This window comes from Pseudochaenichthys georgianus, chromosome 9 (genome assembly GCF_902827115.2).
Source record: "Pseudochaenichthys georgianus chromosome 9, fPseGeo1.2, whole genome shotgun sequence".
Lineage (NCBI taxonomy): Eukaryota > Metazoa > Chordata > Actinopteri > Perciformes > Channichthyidae > Pseudochaenichthys > Pseudochaenichthys georgianus.
Window position 1 is genome coordinate 24,734,162 of NC_047511.1, and position 22,830 is coordinate 24,756,991.

General features: G+C 40.9%; 1 protein-coding gene across 1 annotated transcript in view; it reads left to right on the forward strand.

Annotated features, from left to right (window-relative positions):
- Positions 1-22,830, forward strand: part of plcxd3 (phosphatidylinositol-specific phospholipase C, X domain containing 3) — a 58,212-nt gene that overhangs the window by 22,869 nt on the left and 12,513 nt on the right. The window contains exons 2-3 of the mRNA XM_034091749.2: positions 19,640-19,896; positions 20,085-20,258. Of these exons, the coding sequence (XP_033947640.1) occupies positions 19,640-19,896; positions 20,085-20,258 (431 nt within the window). The remainder of the gene's footprint in view (positions 1-19,639; positions 19,897-20,084; positions 20,259-22,830) is intronic.

A 22,830-nucleotide genomic window follows, 5' to 3' on the forward strand; every position in this document is an offset into this window, starting at 1 on the left:
TGCTTCTGTACATCTATATGCAGATGATACTGTTGTGTACTGTTGTGCTAGCACTGTTGCCCTTGCATTTGAACGTCTGCAGTCTGCTTTTGACACTTTTCAGTCACATCTGTTCCACCTTAGGTTGGTGTTAAATTCAGATAAGACAAAAGTCATGTTGTTTTCCAATAAGAAAAGGTTACCAACTGTTCTTCCCTGCATCATGTCTGCACAGCATAACCCCATTGAAGCTGTTAACACCTACAGATACTTACAGCCCGTCTCCACTACAGGCATAAAAAAATCTTGAAGCTGGGCGTGTCTGAGGCTTGGCGATTTCTCGCGCCCAAGGCGACCAACAACCAATCAGGAATCTCCCGCCCGCCCCCGGCATACAAAGCAATAGCAATGTTAAAACGAAGTAAACTGGATATACAATCCCCAAACAGGCGAAAACCTACCAGTTCCACCCACTGTCTCTGCCACCTCCCTCCATGCCTCGCTCCTCCGGTTTGTATCCCGGTAGATGAACAGAGACTGATCATACAGCACCGGGTGATTCACTACCGCTCCATTTTTTTGAATATGAGGAAATGACCTGCGTAGTCTCTCCCAGCATACACGCGGTTTGATTGGCTAGCGCTTGTACTGTCAGATTTGCATAGGCGGGATTTGATTGGCTGATGCCAAGCATCAAGCCTCAAAAGTTGAACATTGTTCAACTTTTGATGCTGATAGATGCTCGTGATGCTTGCAAAGCCATGCTCCCCACAATGCAGTTCGGCGAAGTTTAAAAATCTTCTACGTCACCCCATTCAAATGAATGGGCGAAGCGTTGAAAGCATTGTTCGATGCCTGTAGTGTAGACGGGGCGTTAGGCATCACTATAGATGAACATATCTGCTTCAAACCACATATTGACAATCTCTTAAGGAAATTGAAATTAAAACTGGGATTATTTTTTAGAAATAAGGCCTGCTTCTCCACAAGTGCGAGGAAACGGCTTGTAGCTGCCACATTTTTGCCGCTCTTGGACTATGGGGATGTTGTGTACATGAATGCCTCAGATCACTCCCTTCATCTGCTGGACGCTGTCTACCATGGGGCTCTGAGGTTCATAACCAACTGTAAACCCCTCACACACCATTGCACGCTGTACTCTTTAGTCAACTGGACATCATTATCAATGCGCAGATCACTGCACTGGTACAAACTCATCTATACCGATATGCTTGGACTGCTGCCCCTCTACATATCCACTTACATATCACACAAACAGTACAGCTATAGACTATGATCTCAAAATGGCATCACTCTGTCCGTCACCTCAGTACGCACGGTGCATCATACTCTGCCCCCTCGACCTGGAACACACTTCAGCAGGAACTTAAGCTGACCAGTTTGATACCCATCACAGATTTTAAACTAATTTTAAAAAAGCTGGAGAAATCATCTGTGGGTGTTTGCACCTGCTATATCTGACTACTGTATATGGATTTCAATGACCACTTGTTTACAATGTTGTATTTTAGTGTTGCCTCTGTGTTTAGGCAAGGCAAGGCAAGTTTATTTATATAGCACTTTTCAACACATGGCAATTCAAAGTGCTTTACAAAAAATGAAAGACTCCTAAGAAACTATGAAATAAGAAATGAATAAAACTAAAATGTAATTATCATATCATATATTATAATGTATTGTATTATTAAGTAATATCATACATTAACCCCATTATAGCAGATGCCACATTGAATGGATGAACACATGTATGCATCAATAATTACAACAGAGTATTTCTAAATACAAGTTGTAAAAATACTTATATGTATTTAATATTAACCGTTTGGAGTCGACCGTCACGCCGGCATGATCAGATCACATGACCTGTTCAAGCCGGTGCCGCATAAAAACAACAGTCCGGACAACATTGCCGTGTGTTTCTGTCGAAAGTACTGGCTTGAAACTATATGCCAGTCTTTGTTTCATGCAAAAAGACCCAGTAAACACGGACATACGATGATATAAAGTTAATACAGATATATTTCAGAAGTATGAATAATGGAAGCACATATTTTAATATCTTCGCCGTATTTTATCATTTTACGAAACGGAAAATACTGGAAACTGTAGATCCTGCTCAACAGGATGTATATGTGTATTTCTGTCAAAAGTACTGGCTTGAAACTATATGCCAGTCTTTGTTTCATGCAAAAAGACCCAATAAACACGGACATACGATGATATAAAGTTAATACAGATATATTTCAGAAGTATGAATAATGGAAGCACATATTTTAATATCTTCGCCGTATTTTATCATTTTACGAAACGGAAAATACTGGAAACTGTAGATCCTGCTCAACAGAATGTATATGTGTATTTCTGTCGAAAGTACTGGCTTGAAACTATATGCCAGTCTTTGTTTCATGCAAAAATACCCAATAAACACGGACATACGATGATATAAAGTTAATACAGATATATTTCAGAAGTATGAATAATGGAAGCACATATTTTAATATCTTCGCCGTATTTTATCATTTTACGAAACGGAAAATACTGGAAACTGTAGATCCTGCTCAACAGGATGTATATGTGTATTTCTGTCGAAAGTACTGGCTTGAAACTATATGCCAGTCTTTGTTTCATGCAAAAATACCCAATAAACACGAACATACGATGATATAAAGTTAATACAGATATATTTCAGAAGTATGAATAATGGAAGCACATATTTTAATATCTTCGCCCTATTTTATCATTTTACGAAACGGAAAATACTGGAAACTGTAGATCCTGCTCAACAGGATGTATATGTGTATTTCTGTCGAAAGTACTGGCTTGAAACTATATGCCAGTCTTTGTTTCATGCAAAAATACCCAATAAACACGGACATACAATGATATAAAGTTAATACAGATATATTTCAGAAGTATGAATAATGGAAGCACATATTTTAATATCTTCGCCGTATTTTATCATTTTACGAAACGGAAAATACTGGAAACTGTAGATTCTGCTCAACAGGGTGTATTTACCATGGAGGGGGTGAGGTAATCAGGTAAACGGAGTGATACGAAACGAGATGAAAAGAGACGAAGAGGGACGGCGGGAACCGAAGAGAGACGGCGGGAAATGGAGAGAGACGAAGACAGGCGGCGGGAGACGAAGAGAGGCTGCGGGAGACTGCGATTGAAGTAAAGTGACAGATAAACATTGAGAATTTAGATATAGTTAGATAGATTTAGAGTTTTGAAGACTCAACTATGAAGAGAACTCTGAACGTGAGTAAAGCTTTAAGCTTGTTTTTTGACATGGAGGAGGAGGAATCTGTGATGTTGCCCTCTGTGTCGTAGTTGACAGAAGACGCTTTGAAGCGTGGCACAGATAAAGACAGAAAAAACTGATTTTTGTACATAATGTGTGTATATATATATTTGTATTATATTTATAATAACACTTTTGCCTTATCAGAATGAAATCCCATGCTACCTCAATCAAACTTTCACATTATCATAGTGACATCCCATGTATATATTTCCAGCTTTTAAATGGTTTCGTTGTGTATGTTTGTGTTATGAAAAATAAAATCATTTTCAAAATCTGTTTTTACGTTTTTTTTGTGATTTTGGGTCCAAAATGTTCATATAGACGATCACTGCTCTAAACAAAGTCAAAAATCCTACATCCAAACGAAATAAATATAATTAATTATGATGAATATGTTAAGTCTTGTTCATTGTTTTTCACTTTTATTAAATGTTTGATGTTTCCGGTGGAAATGGTGGACTATCGGACATTCAAAATGCAGCATATTTTCACTCTTACACACATATATTCTCATTTTACATACATACATTTTCACTCTTACAGAAGAAGAGCGATCTCCCTGTGTCTCTCTGTGTGCGGGGGATCACAGGAGGGGGGGGGGGAGAGCTGTGGAATGTGACTCCACACATTCCGATTGCCAATTAGTTTTAAACAAAGGGTCCCCTACAGTATAGGAAACATGGGGGGTTGCAACCAGGTGCAACAAGCAGTAAAGTGAAAAGTAATGTTCACAATCTACAGAATAAAATATATAATGAATTGAATGATGAATAAACAGTGAGGGGTATGAATATACTAGATATCAGCCTGTGAGCAGTATGAACAGTGTGTTAATCGTTAATGTCAGATATGTACTAAGTAAATAGCCTATATTAATTTCATGATGGATTAAACCACATTTATTTCGTTAAAAATAAACAAAATGATTAAATGTAGGGTGAATTGCCCTAATGTGGAACATTTTTGCATTTCAGACTTCGGGAATATATTGCGACATGAAGCCTATACAATAAATCAAAATCCAGTAACATTCTGAAATCCCAAGGATGTGTCCTAATCAAACCAAAAGAGAACATGCAGATATTAAACTCATACAAGAAATGGTAGACATATTAGTACTCTTAGTGCCAAGTTGTCTCAGACAATCTGTTTTCCTAATGTGGGACTGTTCTGTGCAAAATGTGGGACACTGAAAAGTCTATATTAAAAAGCCTCAGTCACCTTCATTCATGTAATACAAAAATCTCAGGCCAGTAACACTCAAAGCTACAGTAAATGTGCAATACCATGCTATGTTACTATTTATAATGTTATTGTTGTTACAACAGAAGATGTTTTTATTTAAATAGAAGTTAAATGCATCAATCTGGTGCACTGAGGGCAAAATTAGGAGATTTGTGGATACAGCTCTCAACACTCATATGAAACAGAACTGTTCTTACAATGTGTGTTGGAAGGTATTAAATTACTATGCATATTTTATTGTGTAAACACACAGCTGATCACCTGAGAGCTGCTGTTTCATTCAGAGCGTTTAAAAAAAACGACGGTCTGATTTCAACAACTCAATGTGTGATTATTATAGCAGTAATATTAGACACTAATAATACAGTAAACTATGAACACTGTACATATTATTGTTTGCCCGTGGGATTAGGGTGATAGGTAGTGAGAGCCGCTGCATTTTCCTCCGGTCGGATGTGATATAAAAACAAAGCAATTATTTTTGTTGTTGTAAACTCACGTGGATTAAATTTAGTGCATTCATTTCAACTCGCGAACATATGATACATTAAATGATTGTGAGGATGATGATTGAAAATCGTTTGTTTGAGCCTGGATGCATTTCCTGATCTAAAAACATAGCAATGGTTTTGTACTTATGCCAACGTGAATTAAACATTATTTTGTTAAATAAAAACATGGTGATGTTTAGTAAATGATTACATGTCTCTTATTTAGCACAGAATATGATCCTATCCGTGACATATGGATCTTAACAAATATCCGCTATATCAGATACCTGTAGATCAGCTGTTTATTTCACATGAGTTCCAGTGTGGCAGCTTTTCACGGCTCCCCCTGGTGGATCCATGATCCATTGCAGCTGGTTTCATTATAATTAAATGTATTTATCAAGGGGGCGTTTCAAGTCCTGCGGGGGGGTTTTCCTTTTCAGCAGGTGCCCACCCCGTGCCGATCACGGACCCGCACGGGTAGGCGTCTGAAACGAAGCGCTACATCTGTAGCTATGGTAACTTATTTTGTTGTTCTTCATTATCTGAGCCATTAGTAGCATGTAGACGTTAAAGAGAAGAGGCCCCAAGATGGAGCCTTGAGGTACCCCACATGTCATATTTGTCAACTCAGATGTGTACTCACCTCTAGAAACAAAGTTGTTTCTGTCCTTTTTTTTTTAATAAACTTTATTTTCCTTTTTCTTAAACAACACATAAGGTTTCAGTTTCAGTGACAAAAAATTGCAGGTTGTCAATTTGTTGTTAACCCCCCCACCCCCCTACAGAATAAGACAAGATTAATTGTACAAAAATATTTTTTAAATAATAAACAAACAGATGGTTGAAAACACAGCACACATACAAATACAATAAAATATATGACAAGGTCGAGATACATGTTAATCATGGTTGACTACAGAGAATCTGTGTTCTAATTCAGTTTTTTTTAGTTTTTTTATAAATATAAATCAGTTAGGGAAGAGTAGGCAGTTTCAAACTTTCCATGTACGTTAAAAATGGTTGCCAGGTCCTATAGAATTTACAAGTGGAGCCACCCAAAGTACACTTTATTTTCTCCATGTGTAGAAACATCATAAGTTCTGTCACCCAGTGGACATGAGTGGGAGACGCCTCCTGCTTCCACCTCATAAGTACAAGTCGCCTCGCAATTAGGGAAGCAAAAGCAACAGCGTTTGAATAATGTCTGGAAAGGACAATGTCGTCCGGGACAACTCCAAAAATTGCAGTAAGAGGAGAAGGGGTACATTTTACTTTAAAGATCTTAGAAAACGTATCAAATATGGATGTCCAATAATTATGAAGATTTGGACATGTCCAGAAAGTATGGAGGGACCCTGTTACTGACTTACAGTACATCTGTTGCATAAGGGATCTACCCCTGGATACATCTTTGTTAATTTTTTCTTTGTAATGAAGGCGGTGTAATACCTTGAATTGGAGAAGGCCATGTCTGGCATACATTGAGGAAGAGTGAACTCTTTGAAGGATGGACTGCCAATTATCATCTGTTATTTCAAATGCTAGATCATCTTCCCCCTGAGATCTGATTGTCGAAAGAGAGGGAGAATGCAGGGAGGAAAGTACATTATACAACACCCTAATTACTCCTCTATTCTGCACATTTATTTCAAGAATTCTGTCTAAGGTTGTTTCCGCTGGTTTATTTGGAAACTGCGGGTATTTGCTACGTGTGAAATTTCGAATTTGGAAATATCTGAAAAGATGGACGGGTGGAATACAAAATGTTTCTGTCAACTGACTAAATGAGGCAAATACCTTGTTTATATACAGATCTTCAAAACTACGTATTCCCCCATTATTCCAGATCTTAAAAGCAGAATCCATCACAGAGGGTGGGAACATATGGTTTGAGTAAATCGGTGATCGTATGGACATCATATGTAATCCAAACTGTTTCCTACACTGTACCCAGATTCTAAGAGAATTATATACTAATGGATTACTCTTGTAGGTATACAATTCCAATGGAAGAGCTGATCCAAGCAAAGCCGGCAATGAAGTTCTACCGCAGTAGGCCGATTCAATAAGAATCCAAGCTGGTGTCTCTGTAGAAGGAGCACTTAGCCAATAGAGCATACTCCGTACATTCGCCGCCCAATAATATAATTGGAAATTGGGTAGGGCTAGCCCTCCTGATTGTTTTGTTCTCTGAAGGAAATCTTTACGAATCCTAGGGGTTTTATTATTCCAAATAAATGCAGAAATATATTTGTCCAGAGTATTAAAATACTTTTTTGGTATACAAGTTGGAATACATTGAGACAGATATAAGAATTTAGGTAGGGTGTTCATTTCTACTACATTAATGCGTCCAATTAGCGATAATGGGAGATTGCCCCATCTCTGAAAATCTTTCTTAGTACGTTCAAGAAGGGGGGTCAAATTTTCCTCAAATAACTTTCTATACAGATTAGTAACCTTGATGCCCAGATACTTCATGTGATCAGTATTTACCTTAAATTGAAATGTTTCAAATGAAATTCCTCTGGCTTTAGAGTTTATGGCGAGTAGTTCACTTTTGTTTACATTTAATTTATAACCTGAGATACTACCAAAATCCTGAACAATTGCAAGTGCATGGGGAAGAGAGCTTATAGGGTCAGAAATGTAGAGTAAAAGATCATCGGCGTATAATGACACTTTGTGCTCCTTGCTTGCCCGTTGGATTCCTTTAACTCTGTTGTCAGTTTGTAGTTTAATTGCTAGGGATGCACGATAATTATCGGCCCGATAATTATCGGTCCGATATTAGGAATTATGACGTCATCCCGATAAACCCGATACCAGTATTAATAGCCCCGATAATATACAATATATTTTTTGGGTAAAAAAAAAGAAAAAAATACTGCGGTGTGGGTGGATTGGGATGAGGGGCGCTTGTTTTTCACTCGGCTCCTCCCGTTTTGCCAGTACTGTGGTATTAGTGGTTTAGGAAGAGGGGAGTTCTTGACAAATCCAGCGCTCCCTAATACTTCGAACCTGATCAGTCACCTGAAACATCGCCATCGCTACGATGGTGTGTTAAAAGCGTACGAAGACAATAATACAATACAAAGTGTGTGTGTGTGTGTGTGTGTGTGCGCGCGTTGGAGCTATGTGCAACTCAAGGCATATGCTGGAACCGGAGCTGCCTGGACGCTGCAATCATGTTGTGCACTATCCGTGCTGAGTGTGCTGACTTTTCGTACAATGTCCCACTGTCTGGCTTCCTGCATAAAGTCAAGTGCTCGGCGCAGTTGTGGCGAAATGTCGCTCCTCTGTTTTCATTTAAACAGCTCCTTATATCCGTTAGCGCAGCTAGCTAGCACCAGATGCTAACAACAACAATGCACGTAAGGTCTCTCTCTCGCTCGGGCCACACATACACACACCCCCCCGGTCCTCCAGATGGCAAGTCGGTGCCTGCCGGTGAGCGTGGAAGTGTGGTCTGCCACAAGCGGGCGGCAGGAGCGGGGCTGTCAGCATCAGCTTGTAGATGGTATTTTAAACTCGATGCGCTCTGAAACTACGGGGCGGCCAAGGAAAAAAAATACACATGCGTTAATCGCGTTAAAATAATTAGTGGCGTAAATCTTTTTTTATTATCGGTTATCGGTATCGGTCTTGAGAAGCAGGAAGTTATCGGTATCGGTTTCAAAAACCCAATATCGTGCATCCCTATTAATTGCTAATGGTTCAATACATATTGCGAATAGAAGTGGAGATAAGGGGCATCCTTGTCTGGTCCCACGATTGAGAGGGAAATACTGGGAGTGCGCGGCATTTGTCCTAACCCGAGCCATGGGTGAGTTATATAGGAATTTTATCCATGAAATAAAATTCTGGCCCAGTCCAAATTTATCGAGGGTGTAAGTAATCCCATTCCACCCGGTCAAATGCTTTTTCAGCATCTAGCGATAAGGCTATCTCAGGTAGTGGGGACGATGGGGTATACATAATATTAAAAAGCCTACGTAAATTGAAAAAGCCCTGTCTACCCTTCACAAATCCTGTTTGGTCTGAAGAGAAAATCGAGGGCAGATACTGTTCAAGTCTGAGAGCAAGTGTTTTTGACAATATTTTAAAATCAACATTTAAGAGCGATATTGGGCGGTAGGAGGAACATTCTAGTGGGTCTTTATTTGGTTTCAAAAGAAGTGAGATTGTTGCTTGCTCAAGTGTAGGGGGGAGACATTTTGAGTTAAAGCATTCTATATATGTAATGTCTTGTCTTTTATCTGGACCCTGAGTCTGTAATAAAGTTTTCATTCATTCATTCATATATACATTTCTCGTAAAAGTGGAGATATGCTCTCACTAAATGCTTTGAAAAATTCAACGGAAAACCCATCTGGGCCTGGAGATTTTCCACTTTGCATTGACTTGATGGCCATTTTAATTTCTTCCAGGGTAATTTGATTTTCTAGTTTACCTTTACTATGCGAGTCCATGGTCGGAACTGGCAATTTATCAAAAAATGTGTCCAATAGCTCAGGTTTGTTTAACGAGTCAGATTTATAAAGGTTAGAATAGAAGTATTGAAAACTCTCATTTATCTTGTCTGGCTCTTTTGTAATATGTCCAAATTGTGTTTTGATTTCAGGGATTATATGTGTAGATTCCGATTTACGTAGCTGGTGGGCTAACAATTTGGAGGCTTTTTCCCCATGCTCATACCATAATCGTCTAGACTTTAGCAGCATTTTTTCAGATTGTTCAGTTACTTGATTAAATTCTGTTTGTAAATTAAGCCTTTGCTTGTAAAGATCTGGAGAAGGAGTGGCTGAGTGTTGATGATCTAATTTCATTATGGCATCAGTTAATTCAATTAAACGTTTTTGTTTTTTAGTAAACGAACAGTAAGAAATTATATGGCCCCTTAAGAACGCCTTCAAACTTTCCCAGATGGTACTATAAGTAACATCAGTAGTTATATTTGTTTTGAGAAAAATATCAATCTGCTTCGAAATGTACTGAACAAATCCCTCATCAGATAGCAAGAGAGCATTAAACCTCCATGAATAAACTAAGTTTTGATTTGGGAAACTGAGCTCTAAATCCAGAGGACTATGATCAGATATCACAATACTATTATATGTGCATGCTTTGACATTAGATAATAGCTTTTTGTCAACAAAAAAATACGCGAATACGTTTGATGCACTGGAGAAAAAAAGGAGTATTGCCTAGTCGATGGAAAAAGAAATCGCCAAGCGTCAACAACCCCATAGGTATCCAAATATGACTGTAAAACTAGAGAGGACTTTGAGACTGGTGAGGCTCTTGTGGAGGAACGGTCTAATGCAGGATTCATAATCGTATTCATGTCACCCCCCAGTATTAATTGGTGAGTATCAATACAAGGTAATGGGTGAAGAAATGTTCGAAAAAAATCACTATCATCACAATTGGGGGCATACACATTAGCTAAAATTAGAGCAGTGTTAAATAATGAGCCCACCACAACTACATAACGGCCACTTGGATCAGCGATTACATCAGAGACCACAAACGGAGTTGATTTATGAACAAGAATCGCAGTACCCCTAACTTTATTATTATATTTAGAATGAAAAATGTGTGCCACCCAATCTCTCTTAATTTTAGGATGATCTTGAATTTTGTGGTGTGTTTCTTGGAGAAACGCAATGTTCACTTTGAGTTGTGAGAGATGGGAGAATACTTTGTTACGTTTGGTTGGGTGATTAAGTCCTCTAACATTCCAGCTGATAAGATTAATATTGCATCCATCCTTTCTTAAAGTTGAGGAAGTAGGAACTGCCATCAACATTTACCGGAGGGGGAAATATGAAGAAAAACGTGGTACTTTTGGTGATACATTTGAATTAGCATTGCAACTATAGCCAACCTTAATACAACAAACAGAGACCAAGTAAAAACAGACAAAAAAGCAAAAAGTAAAAACATCAACCCCACCCTCCCCATTATCCTCAGTATCATCCTCTCTAGAGAAACGACAAGACTCCCAAAGCTTCCTAGCTTTCCCTGAGATCACAATACACACTAGGGCTGTGCAATTAATCGTATTTTAATCTCGATTACGATTATGGTTTGCGACGATTATGAAAACAGCATAATTGACAAAATACGATTATTTTGCTGGGTGCGCTTTCGCCCCTCCCTAAAAGCCCACTCGGCCGGCCACGTGGGAGTGACATGTGTTGTGAGTGTTCAGCTCGAGCGAAGATGTCAGAATAAGAGCATCAATTAGTTAAAAAGAAGGGTCACAGGGAGATTCCCAGTCGATCGCGAGATGTGTCTAAAAATAGAACAACAACATAATCTTCCTGTGCCAGAATAATGCACTTGAACGCATCAAAGCTTTGTGATTGGCCAGCCTCACCCCATGTGTCGGGGCGTGGCTGGTGGGCAGTGGGCACTATTTTGCTGACGTTCTCCGTGTCAACAGGAGTCACAGTCCGCACACACACAAGACCGCAATTATGGCAGAAGCAAAAAAGCTAAAAATATATAATTTTCACTCCGAGTGGGAGGATGATTATTTTTTATCTATTCCAGTTCATCTGTCTCATCTGCAATGCGAGCGTGGCTTTATCGAAGAAGGGTAATTTAAGAGCGGCATTTCAAAACAGTGCACAAACGCTACGAGACGGAATTCCCTCCTAATTCTGCCCTACGCTCCCAAAAGGGGAGGGGCCTGAAAGGACAGCTAAATGCACAGCAGTCCATTTTCACCAGGCCCAACAACAAGAGCAAGCTGGTAGAGCACCAGAGCATCTTATCGTGTCAGTCATGTTCTTGCGAAACACATGAAGTCTTTCAAAGACGGCGAAGTTGTGAAAGAAGCATTACTGGAGGCTGCTGACGCGCTTTTGGGGGACAGTAAAAATAACAGTAGCATTTCAACAGGTTTTTGATGTAATAAAAACTCAAGTTAGATACCGTTATTAATCAGCTGTAAGTTTTAGTTTGTTTGAACTTATTCATTATAATTATTGTACAAAATGGTATAAGAATACAAACATTAAGATCTGTTCTGTTTAAATTGATTATAGTCTATTATCAATTCAGGTTAAGAAACTAGTGTTGCTTGCATCCTATTTTAAAGGCATTTCTTTTTATACTCTAATAAAATGCAACACAAAATGGGTTTGATTCTATTAATTTTGTCTTTTTTATTGCACTGTTGCAGCAGATTCCTGTGTAGCTTCAGATCTGAGTTGTCTTATTAGTAAGCCTAATTTATACTTTTGTTGCAACACTATTTTTATATAATGGCAAAGAAAGGGTTCAGAGTATTTTCTTTTTTTCCTGTGTCATATGTGGCAGCACTGCCACACGTTCCTCTTCAGAGAGGGTCTTCAGTACAGATGGCAATATTGTCACCTGCCTGCGCTCATCTCTGAAACCAGACCATGTAAACAGGCTGGTGTTTCTTGCAAAAAATCTTTAAGAGATTAGATGACATGAGCAGCCCTACCAGCATGGTGTGACCATGGTGGCCAAAACATTTTTATTTGGTCTTAAATTGTAGTTCAACATTTATTTCCTGTTACTTCTGGACTATGACGGTTGGCCAGCCTTCAACGTTTAGTGGAATATGTTGAATATGTTTTCAGGAGTTTTCAGTAGGTTGTGACAGTGCACTGCAACATATTTGATTTAATTTATTTTAGTCTAATTTATTTTTATTTATCATATTAATATATGTTTAGTATAGTTTTGGAAGTGCGCTACAACATATTTATTGATCTTGTTTATTGGTAAAATATTATTTGTTTTAAAGTTCAATAAATGGTCAATGAATAATCGTCAAAATAATCGTGATATCAATTATTGACCCAAATAATCGTGATTATGATTTTTGCCATAATCGCACAGCCCTAATACACACTCCTAACCTCAAACACTGTCCCTTTATTAATAATGTGTTTGAACTATAATCCTTATGCTAAACCAATGATTATATTCATGCAATACACTAATAAATAGAGTCAACAAAACGGAGAGATGAAAAACTAAAACATCAGCAAATGTAGGTGAAAATAACAATACAAATAAAAAGGACACCTTTAAATCACAGCCACACCTTGCGATTACAGTGTAAAACAACTGTGGACATGCAACGTGGTTACCCGGACCACCCGGTGAACAAAAGCGAGCACACTACAGCGAGACCTGCCCTTTAACCCTGTGACGTCGGTTTGTTGACAAAAGGAGCTTTAGCAAAAAGAGCTAACAGATAACCCGGCAACCAGTTCCAGAATTATGCCCTATATAACACAAAATAACTGAATTTTAGAACATGGGTGCAATCAAAAGCGTACCTCACTTTAAAGAATAAAAATGTACCCCGGTAATTAAATCCAGTCCAATGAATGGAAATAATGTATGCAACAACTAAACGTTAATGCGGGTCGCTGCTTTACAACGTTTCCAATAAGTAAACAGACTCACGTCGGGCTTCAGCTGAATCAAACAGAGGACCGTTAATAAGCTCCTTGTAATAATTAGTGAGTAGTTTCGACTTGGCTTCTTTTTTCCCCTCTCTCCAACTCACATTCAGGCTGGTCAGAACTTGGCCATGACAAAGTCCTTTGCCGCTTGCGGGTTTTCAAACATCTTCGTCTGCCCGTTAAAGGAGATCCGAAGACCAGCTGGATACAGGAGACCGTACCGGACACCCTCTTCTTTACGCAGGAGTTCTTTCACTTCGCTGAATGCCGCTCTGCGTCTGCTCAGGTCGGCGCTGTAGTCTGGGAAGATGAGGATCTGTTTTCCTTAGAACTCCAGCCGTCCCTTCTGCCTGGCCAGGCGCTGAATCCGCTCCTTCTCCTGAAAGTAATGAACCCAAAGGATGAACGGGCGCGGTCTGTCCCCCTCTCGAGGAACCTTAGCTGTAGCCCGATGAGCCCTGTCCAGGATCGGGGCTGCTCTAAGCCAACACACTCTCACTCCCTAAGCGTCCAATAGCGACGTTTGGTCAGTGTCCGTGGCGTCCAATTGTGACGCTCCTAGGCTCCTTCAGCGTCATAAAGGGACGCAAATAGCTTTCAACTGATTGCAATGTATTCCCATCTGCGTCGGGATTTGACGCTCATGGAAGCACGGCATTCGTTTATGCCGGCTGCCCTTAAAGACAATGTGAGCATCCATTCCCATTGGATAATGGAGAATTTTACACCCGGAAGTAAGTATTCCTCTTACTGTCGATTGATTTTACAGCGATATCTGCACTACTCATCAACTAAAAAACACCAGATTATCCTTGTTAATTACACAACATTGATTGGTTTAAATTGTGTGCAATGCTTTTGTATTTTTCCCCTTGGATTCGGAGAAACAAATATGTTTTCTGAGTAAAGGATGGCAGAAGACACTACACTACCCAGAATCCCCAGCTATCGTTTGGCCTACACCATGTGCTCTGTTTGACAAACCCCGTTTTTTTCACCATTCATTCCGATGGCTGGCGTCTATGTCACATGATCTTCAAATGTCTCCCTGCAGAAAAAGAAAACATGGCCGAACTTCGTTTTATTCTGGGTGTAAAATTCCTATTTTAAAGTTACTTTGGCCATTAAAATGCGTTTTGATGTCATTTGATGCGAGAAATATGAGTTGTTATTTCAGATTATGTGTGCAGTGGATGTACATGATCTTTAGTTTGCTAGTTATTACGAAGATTACTTCAGGAAATCGCGACGTTTTCATTGTTACCAAGGTGGTTGCTAGGGACGCTGCTATCGATATTATTTCTGTTATGTTGTGTAACTGTTTAATGGTGTTATCTTTATTGCTACCCCCTTCCCCGTCAATGTATAGTGTTGGTCCACAGCCTAAACATATTAGTTTAACAAAATCCGTATCTAAAGATAGCCTACGTTATTTCCCCCCTGTGCAATTCCAGTCTCACATCTCAGAGCACACCGTCATTAACAAATACCAGAAACAGACCGAAATAATAATAATACCTTATTCCGAGTGTGCTTGCTTTTCTCTTTGAAAGTCATCACATAACGGCATTGTAATACACGGTTCGGCTGCATTACATATCTGCCGTAGTTCTGTATTTATAGCCCTGATGAGAAGACAAACATGAGGAACTGAAAACGTGACGTGGATCATAAATATATCAGCCATTAAACAACATCTTACATTTCTTTTCACACAATACGTCTCCTTGCAGTATCAACACTAATTCGGCTCACTTTTATATTTGATCCAATTGGTAGATAGGCTGTATTTACACCATAAAGGTGCACAGCTGATACAAAGGGACACCTGGTGGTTAAAGCATGTTATTGAATTTCAATATTTTTATTATTAGATATTAATACGATCCCTATAAAGTATTCATTACTCGTTATTCTCTACTAATGGTTAATTAAAGACTGTATATAATGACTATTTTGCACATCCCTTTCAAGATTTCAAGATGTTCTAAGGTTTATTGTCATATCATATAGGCCTACACAACTGTGGTGTAGTTCTGCACTGAATGAAAAACTTGGGTTGCAGGTTCCTCAATAGTGCATTACAAGACATCTATCAATATGTGTGCATACCTCCAGCAATGTTAACTATGTTGAAGCACTTATTTTAACTGATATTTTACTGTATTATACTCTTATGATGTATGCAGATATTTCATCTCCGGCCTTGTCAGGTATTGAACAATCAATAAATAAAGAACACAGAATTGTTGAATATAAAACACAGAATTTGTGTGATTATACTAAATGATTTTCAAATAAACACAACTGCATATTTAACTGTTACACATGCTGATGTAACGCAAATGTTCCAACTTGGGATCAATAAAGTATATCTTATCTTAAGCTGATCGATGGCTACTGCCATATTTGCACAATGTGCCTCTGAACCTTGACAAGTGCATGTTTCAGGCTTATCAATTAATGTAATGTAATGTAATGTTATCACAGGGCTCACACACATAAGACCAGCTGTTAAATAAAGCTCTTCTGACCTTAGCTGGCATGTGGGTATATATAGTAATACTGCCCATAATGGGCACAAGACATTTTCACCCATTTATTAATGATATGTTTTAAATGTGAGTGTTTCCTGTCCCCTAAACCTCCAGGGATGTACACAGTTTAATACTGGCAACTTCTTATTATGGGAAATACGAAAACGTCTTTTAAAACTACAACTCCCAGTAGAGACGTGCCATAGAGAACATGTTGCGAAACAGAATAGCCAGCATGTGTAGTTCTGGGGACGGGGTGGGGGAGGGGGGACGCGGTGGACCCGTTCAAATCCAGTTTTGGACAGTCTGCCGTGGTTCCATCCCATTTCAAGTGCTGTTCGAGAATCGGCTTAACCCTCGGAGCACACTCTCCAATCACAGAGCTTGAGGACTATCACGGTTTGTCAAGAGCACATGGTGTAGTCCAAACGATAGCTGGGGATTCTGGGTAGTGTAGTGTCTTCTGCCATCCTTTACTCCTGGGAATGGACGCTCACATTGCCTTTAAGGGCAGCCGACACAAACGAATGCCGTGCTTCCATGAGCGTCAAATCCCGACGCAGATGGGAATACATTGCAATCAGTTGAAAGCTATTTGCGTCCCTTTATGACGCTGAAGGAGCCTAGGAGCGTCACAATTGGACGCCACGGACACTGACCAAACGTCGCTATTGGACGCTTAGGGAGTGAGAGTGTGTTGTCTAAGCCGTTAGGACCTCCGAGAACCTCGTGTAGGAGTCTGGCGATAAACTGTGTAGGGTTTCCCTTTTCCAAACCCTCTGGCACTCCTATGATACGGAAGTTGCACCGTCTTCCCCTGTTTTCCAAGTCATCCGTCTTCTCCTGTAGCTTCTTGTAGTCACTGTTCAAGTTAGCGTAACGCGTCTCCATTGCCTGCAAGCGGGCATCAAAGCTATTCAACCCTTCTTCGTGGGTACGTAGTTTGTCATGGCATTCATCCAGAGCGATTTTTAGCGGAGAGATGGCCCGTTTGATCTCTTCACGGAGACCGTTATTCTCTTCTTGAATAACTTCCTTGACAATCTCACGGAATGCCTGTAGCATGCTAGCGTCCTTAGCATCCCCGTTGCTAGCCTGCACGGCTTTAGTGACCTCGTACATGACCTCTTGCCCCCCCCTTTGCCCCCCCATGTAAAATGTTCTAGAACCGCCACTGCTGGGGGGTTAGTTAGTCTGTCGACGGTAGCAAACAATGCACGTGCGTTGTTTTTGTTTTTGGTAATGATGTCAGAGAAGAACGATTGTTGTGCGTTTTTCAATTCCAAATTATAAAGGCCAAGTCTCTCTTTATAGATTTCAAAGTGAACCTGAAGATTTGTTTTTCGCCACCTGCGTTCAGCTTTTCGTCATTCTCTTTTTCTGTTTTCACGGTCATGGCCTTTCTCCATGGAGATATTTTCTTGCCAGACACTTCCTTTACCTTAGTTGGAGCAATGGCATCTATAACATTTTTAATTTTTAATTAAAATGATCTACTAGCTCATTTACTCAGATGTTAGCAGGGGCAAGTGTGGAAGAACAATTCTGAGTAAACATTTCCCTAGTATTTTCAGTGAAATATCGCTTTGTGGTTACCTCTTTTTGAAAAAAATTGTGAACAGAAATAGAGCTCTCAAAGAAAACACAGGAATGGTCAGAGAGTGCAACATCAGTCACCACAACCTTAGTGTCAGGGTTGAGAGAGGCAAGCAGGACCCAAATGCAGATTAACAGAAAATACCTTTATTTCAAGGTTTAAAGACAGAACTCTTCCCAGTGAACACAGTCCAACAACAAGGAACTAACAAAGACTAACAGAAAAATACAGAACCTAAATGCACACATGACTAATCAAACAAACAAGAGACAGGTGAGGAGGGAGGAGAAAACACAGGGGCACCAGGTGAACACAATCGGGTAATCAGGGAGGGAAACAGACAGAAACCAACAGGCAAAACAGGAGGTGAACACTTTTCAAAAATAAAACAGGAAACCAGAGACAGAAAAAGACAAGACAAAACACAACACAGACAGATCGTGACACTTAGAGATATTCAGACCCTTTGAGATAATTAAGTCCAGAGTGTGCCCCTTATTGTGCGTGGGCTCCGTCACATGCTGAGTCAGTCCATAGTTATCAGGAACACAACAGTTATTTTGCCCCTCTGTCCTGGGGGTTGTCAATATGGATGTTAAAATCACCAACAATGACTAGACGGTCAAAGTCAATACACACTATAGACAGCAGTTCGGTAAAATCATCAAAAAAGCTTGCACAGTATTTGGGTGGTCTATAGATATTTAGGAACAGAGCTCGAGAGGAGGTTTAGTGTCCTGTCTGTCTGTAACTGTGTGTGGTAGTGTTACCACTGAACAGGTCTCTCTTGAAAATGAGACCTTGTGTCTCAATGAGATTTTACACCTGTATAAATAAAGGCTAAATAAAATAAGCTACAACTTTCATCAGGACTACTTTCTGCATAAGAAATACATTTATGAATATTTTAGATTTTATGGTAGGTCAGTTTGATCAAAGCACAGACACATGTATACAAGCAGTAGTTCACTTGTGTTTGATAGAGGTCAACCCAAGTTGTGTCTAAAGCCACGTGGCCTTTTTTTATTCAGGTTTGATGAAACTGCTGTGATCTAACTGAGAAGCATGAGTCAAAGCCATAATTAGTTATTTTTCTTTCTTTGTCCCTGCAAGATATTATCTTATTTATTGAAAATGCTTTAAAACGTTCAGATCCTACTGAAGATGACTTTTGAAAAAACATTGGTCTGAAATAAACTTTGAAATTGTGTGTAAAAAAACACCTGCAAAAAGCAATTATTTGGGTGTTAGTGTTTTGTCAAGATCTACAGTATGAAAGGGGATCCTAGAATCTACAAGAACATATAATATACCTTTGCAATTCTGAAGGATATTAGCCTTACTGTGGGGACTAGAAAATCACCAAGGATAGGAAATTGCAAATTGAGTCAATAAGGATGAGACAAGACTGGATTCTAAAGGCATATTACTTACAGAGGCAGAGGAAAAAACCGGCAACAGATCTAGCAAAAAAAAAAAGTTCTATACATAAAACTAATATGACTACTTCATCTACTGAGGAAGACCACAAGATGTTGTTAAAATATTTGGTAACAACCTGATAGTTGGACTAACCGGTAAGACTCAATATATGATTATTGTGTTTTAAGTAATTGATCTGTGTGGTTGGAAAAAGACCAATGACAATACCAACTGACAAAACAAAAGGTAAACACAGACAATTGCATTTTATATTCACTATAGAGAATAATGCTCTGAAAGCTAAATAAAAAATCCTAATAATCAAAGTTCTTTTTTTCTCTCGGATCTCTGGTCTGGATTAATAAATATATAATAAGAGTATATGAGCACAACTTTTCAAGTCATACAAGTTCATAACTTTACGACGTAAAATGCTATTATTCTCAGTCAGTGTTGTTGCCATGGTACCGGGATATTTTTCAGCTTTGACCTCACTCTCAAAGCTGTGTCAGCACAGAAACAAAACCTGCTGCGTTGAAAACCTGCATTAAGACTCATGTTTGTGTCTCCTCCAGGTTCCCATGATTCCTTTAGTTTTTACATTGACGAGGCATCTCCAGTTGGCCCCGAGCAGCCGGACACTGTGCAGAACTTTGTGTCTGTTTTTGGCACGGTGGCTAAGAAGCTAATGAGAAAGTGGTTGGCTACACAGACCATGAACTTCACGAGCCAACTGGAGGCTGGGGTCCGCTTCTTTGACCTGCGCATCTCCACCAAGCCCCGTGACCCCGACAACGAGCTATTCTTCGCCCACGGACTATTCAGTGCCACGGTCAGCATACAACTCTGAAGTTTTCTAATGTGATGAATATTTTTCCAATGCATGTGGCTGCTAATGTTTGTACATATCTGTGTGGCAGCATATTAATGTGAGTTTTATCAACAAGTGCCTATATTTAATCTCATTATGTGTTAAAATAAATTGTTAATACCTGTGTTGTTCATATTTGTGTCTTTTAGGTCCGAGAAGGTCTAGAGCAGATCAGTGGTTTCCTGTCAGCTCATGCCAGAGAGGTTGTGTTTCTGGACTTTAACCACTTCTACGGCGTGCAGAACATGCACCATGAAAAACTGGTGGCCATGTTAAGAGAGGTGTTTGGAGACAAACTCTGCCCGGTCATCTTCGCTCAGGAGGTACTGTCCTATTCAGATACAAAATAGACACTTCAATCTATAGGTTACTTACGTGACCCCAGCCCTCAGAGTAACATGAAATGAGATGTCTCACTATGGGATGCGCCTCATCGCGGAGCAGACAGAAGGATCAATCTCATTACGCCAATCCTGATTGGCTGGTGATCTTGACGTCAGCGTCAGGGGAAATCACCCCCTATAAGTAGCTTGCGCCACAACGCATGCGTCATTCAAAATAAGCACCTCTTCTCGCTTCACCATAGCAAGGAGGGCCGTCTGGTGAGACATCTCACTTCATGTTACTCTGAGAACTGGGGTTACGTAAGTAACCTATAGTTCTCATTCATAACACTCCGTTCGATGTCTCACTATGGGATATTGTAGCTCCCGTATTGCCAGACGACCTTATCTCGAAAATCACCGATCAACCAGAATTTAACAGGTAGAGTCCCAAGGTGCCCAGCACTGCTCGGGCCACGCTTGGAGCGGAGACGTCTAGCCTGTAAAAGTGGACAAAAGTGAGCGGCGAGGACCAGCTCGCCGCTGCACAGATGTCTTGGATGGAAACACCCTTGAACAAAGCCCAGGATGTAGCCAGGCCCCGAGTCGAGTGAGCCCGCAGACCCGAAGGTGCTTGCAAATTCTGACTCGTATAGGCCAAAGCAATTGCCTCCACAATCCAGTGGGAGAGCCGTTGCTTAGTAACAGGCTTGCCCTTGTGAGGGTTAGCCCAGGACACGAAGAGTTGGTCATTAAGACGAAGCTCCTTTGATCTGTCCATATATGTGTGTAAAGCCCGGACTGGACACAACAGATCCTGCTGCTACTCCCCGGAGGAGACCAGCGGCGGAGGAAATGCCTCAATGTCAATTGGGGTACACAAACCAACCACCTTTGGTGTAGAGGCAGGGTTGGGCTTCAACAACACTCTTGTTTGCCCTGGGGCGAACTGAGTGCATGAGGGATGTACAGACAGTGAATGAATATCGCTGACCTGCTTGGCGGATGCCAGGGCCAGTAACAGCACAGTCTTGAGTGACAGATGTTTCATGTCAGCTCCTTCCAGGGGTTCAAATGGGGTCATTCTGAGCCCATTTAAAACCACTGCCAGGTTCCACAGGGAGGAGCCTGCGAGCTCCCTTCATAAAACGGCAAACCAAAGGATGTTGGCTAGCCGTCTTACCCTCAAAGCCCACATGGCATGCAGCAATAGCAGCCAGGTACACCTTGATCGTGGAGAAAGCTCTGTGTTTATCGATCAAGTCCTGTAGAAATGATAAAATCACCCCGACAGGACATTGAAAAGAGATGTGTCCTTCTTGAAGGCACCACTCCTCAAACACCCTCCACTTACAGTCGTAAAGAGACCTGGTGGAGGAAGCTCTCACACTCTGAATAGTGTTTATCAGCTTCTGAGGGAGTCCCACTGTATTCAGATTGTACCACTCACAGGTCAGGCCCATAGTGCCCCGCGCTCTGGGCGTGGGTGAAGGATCGCCCCCCCCGCCTGAGACAATCTGTCCCTGCGTGGTGAGGGCTGCCATGGCTGCCCGCACAACAGCTGATATATCTCCGCCAGCCCGTACGTTGCGGGCTAGGGCGGAAACATCAGAGTAAGTGTGTGGCGTTGCTCCTTCACTCTGGCCAGAGTTGGGGGTAACAGAGCCAGGGGTGGGAACGCGTACAGAGGACCCGGAGGTCAATCGTGTACGAGTGTGTCCCCGCCTAACAGTGCGTTTAAATCGTGCATTAAAGAGAACAGCTGTCATTGAGCATTTTTTCTTTATGCGAACAGATTTAACGCGGCTCCGCCGTAACGCACCCACAGCGGACTCACGATCCTTGGATGTGGAGTCCAGTCTGCATAGAGTGGTGCACCTCTGGACAGTAGTTCTGTCCCGAGGTGCATCACTCCCGGTACCTGTGTCGCTCTCAGAGAGAGGAGACGTCTGCCGCTCCAAGGGATCAGTTTGTGTGCCAGTGTGTGTGACTGGAGACAACGCAACCTCCCTTGGTGGTTCATACACGATATCGTGTTGTCTGTCCTCACGAGGACATGGTGTCCTCTGAGAGAAGGCAGGAAGCGTTTTAGGGTGGGGAACACCTCTAAAAGCTCCGGGTGATTTACGTGTGCCCGCTGGAGGTCTCTGCTCTAGAGACCTCTCACCGGGCGACCTTCGTAAATACTCTATCAGCCTGTCTGACATGCGTCCGTGGTGACCACCTTCCGTGAAAGGACAGCACCCGTAGGCGCGTCCCGCACTAGAAAATTCGGGTGTAGTGCCACTACGCATTACATAATAACCAATACTCTCCGCACGCCGTGGCGCGCGGGTTTAGTTTTATTATGAGACCCATGTTGAGCGGGTGCTTTACGAGGACATTTGTCTGCGTAATCTGACTCTGCTCGGCGGGCATTATAGATAAAACCCTTCTTTCTAGGAGAGAGAGAACCTCTCTCTCCAGAATATGGGTTGACTCTCTCTGGGTTTGTGAAAACAGATAATGTGTAACTGTTTTGAGAAACCCAGGCAGATGTCGTGAGTATCTCCTGCTGTATGCTCCTTAGAGC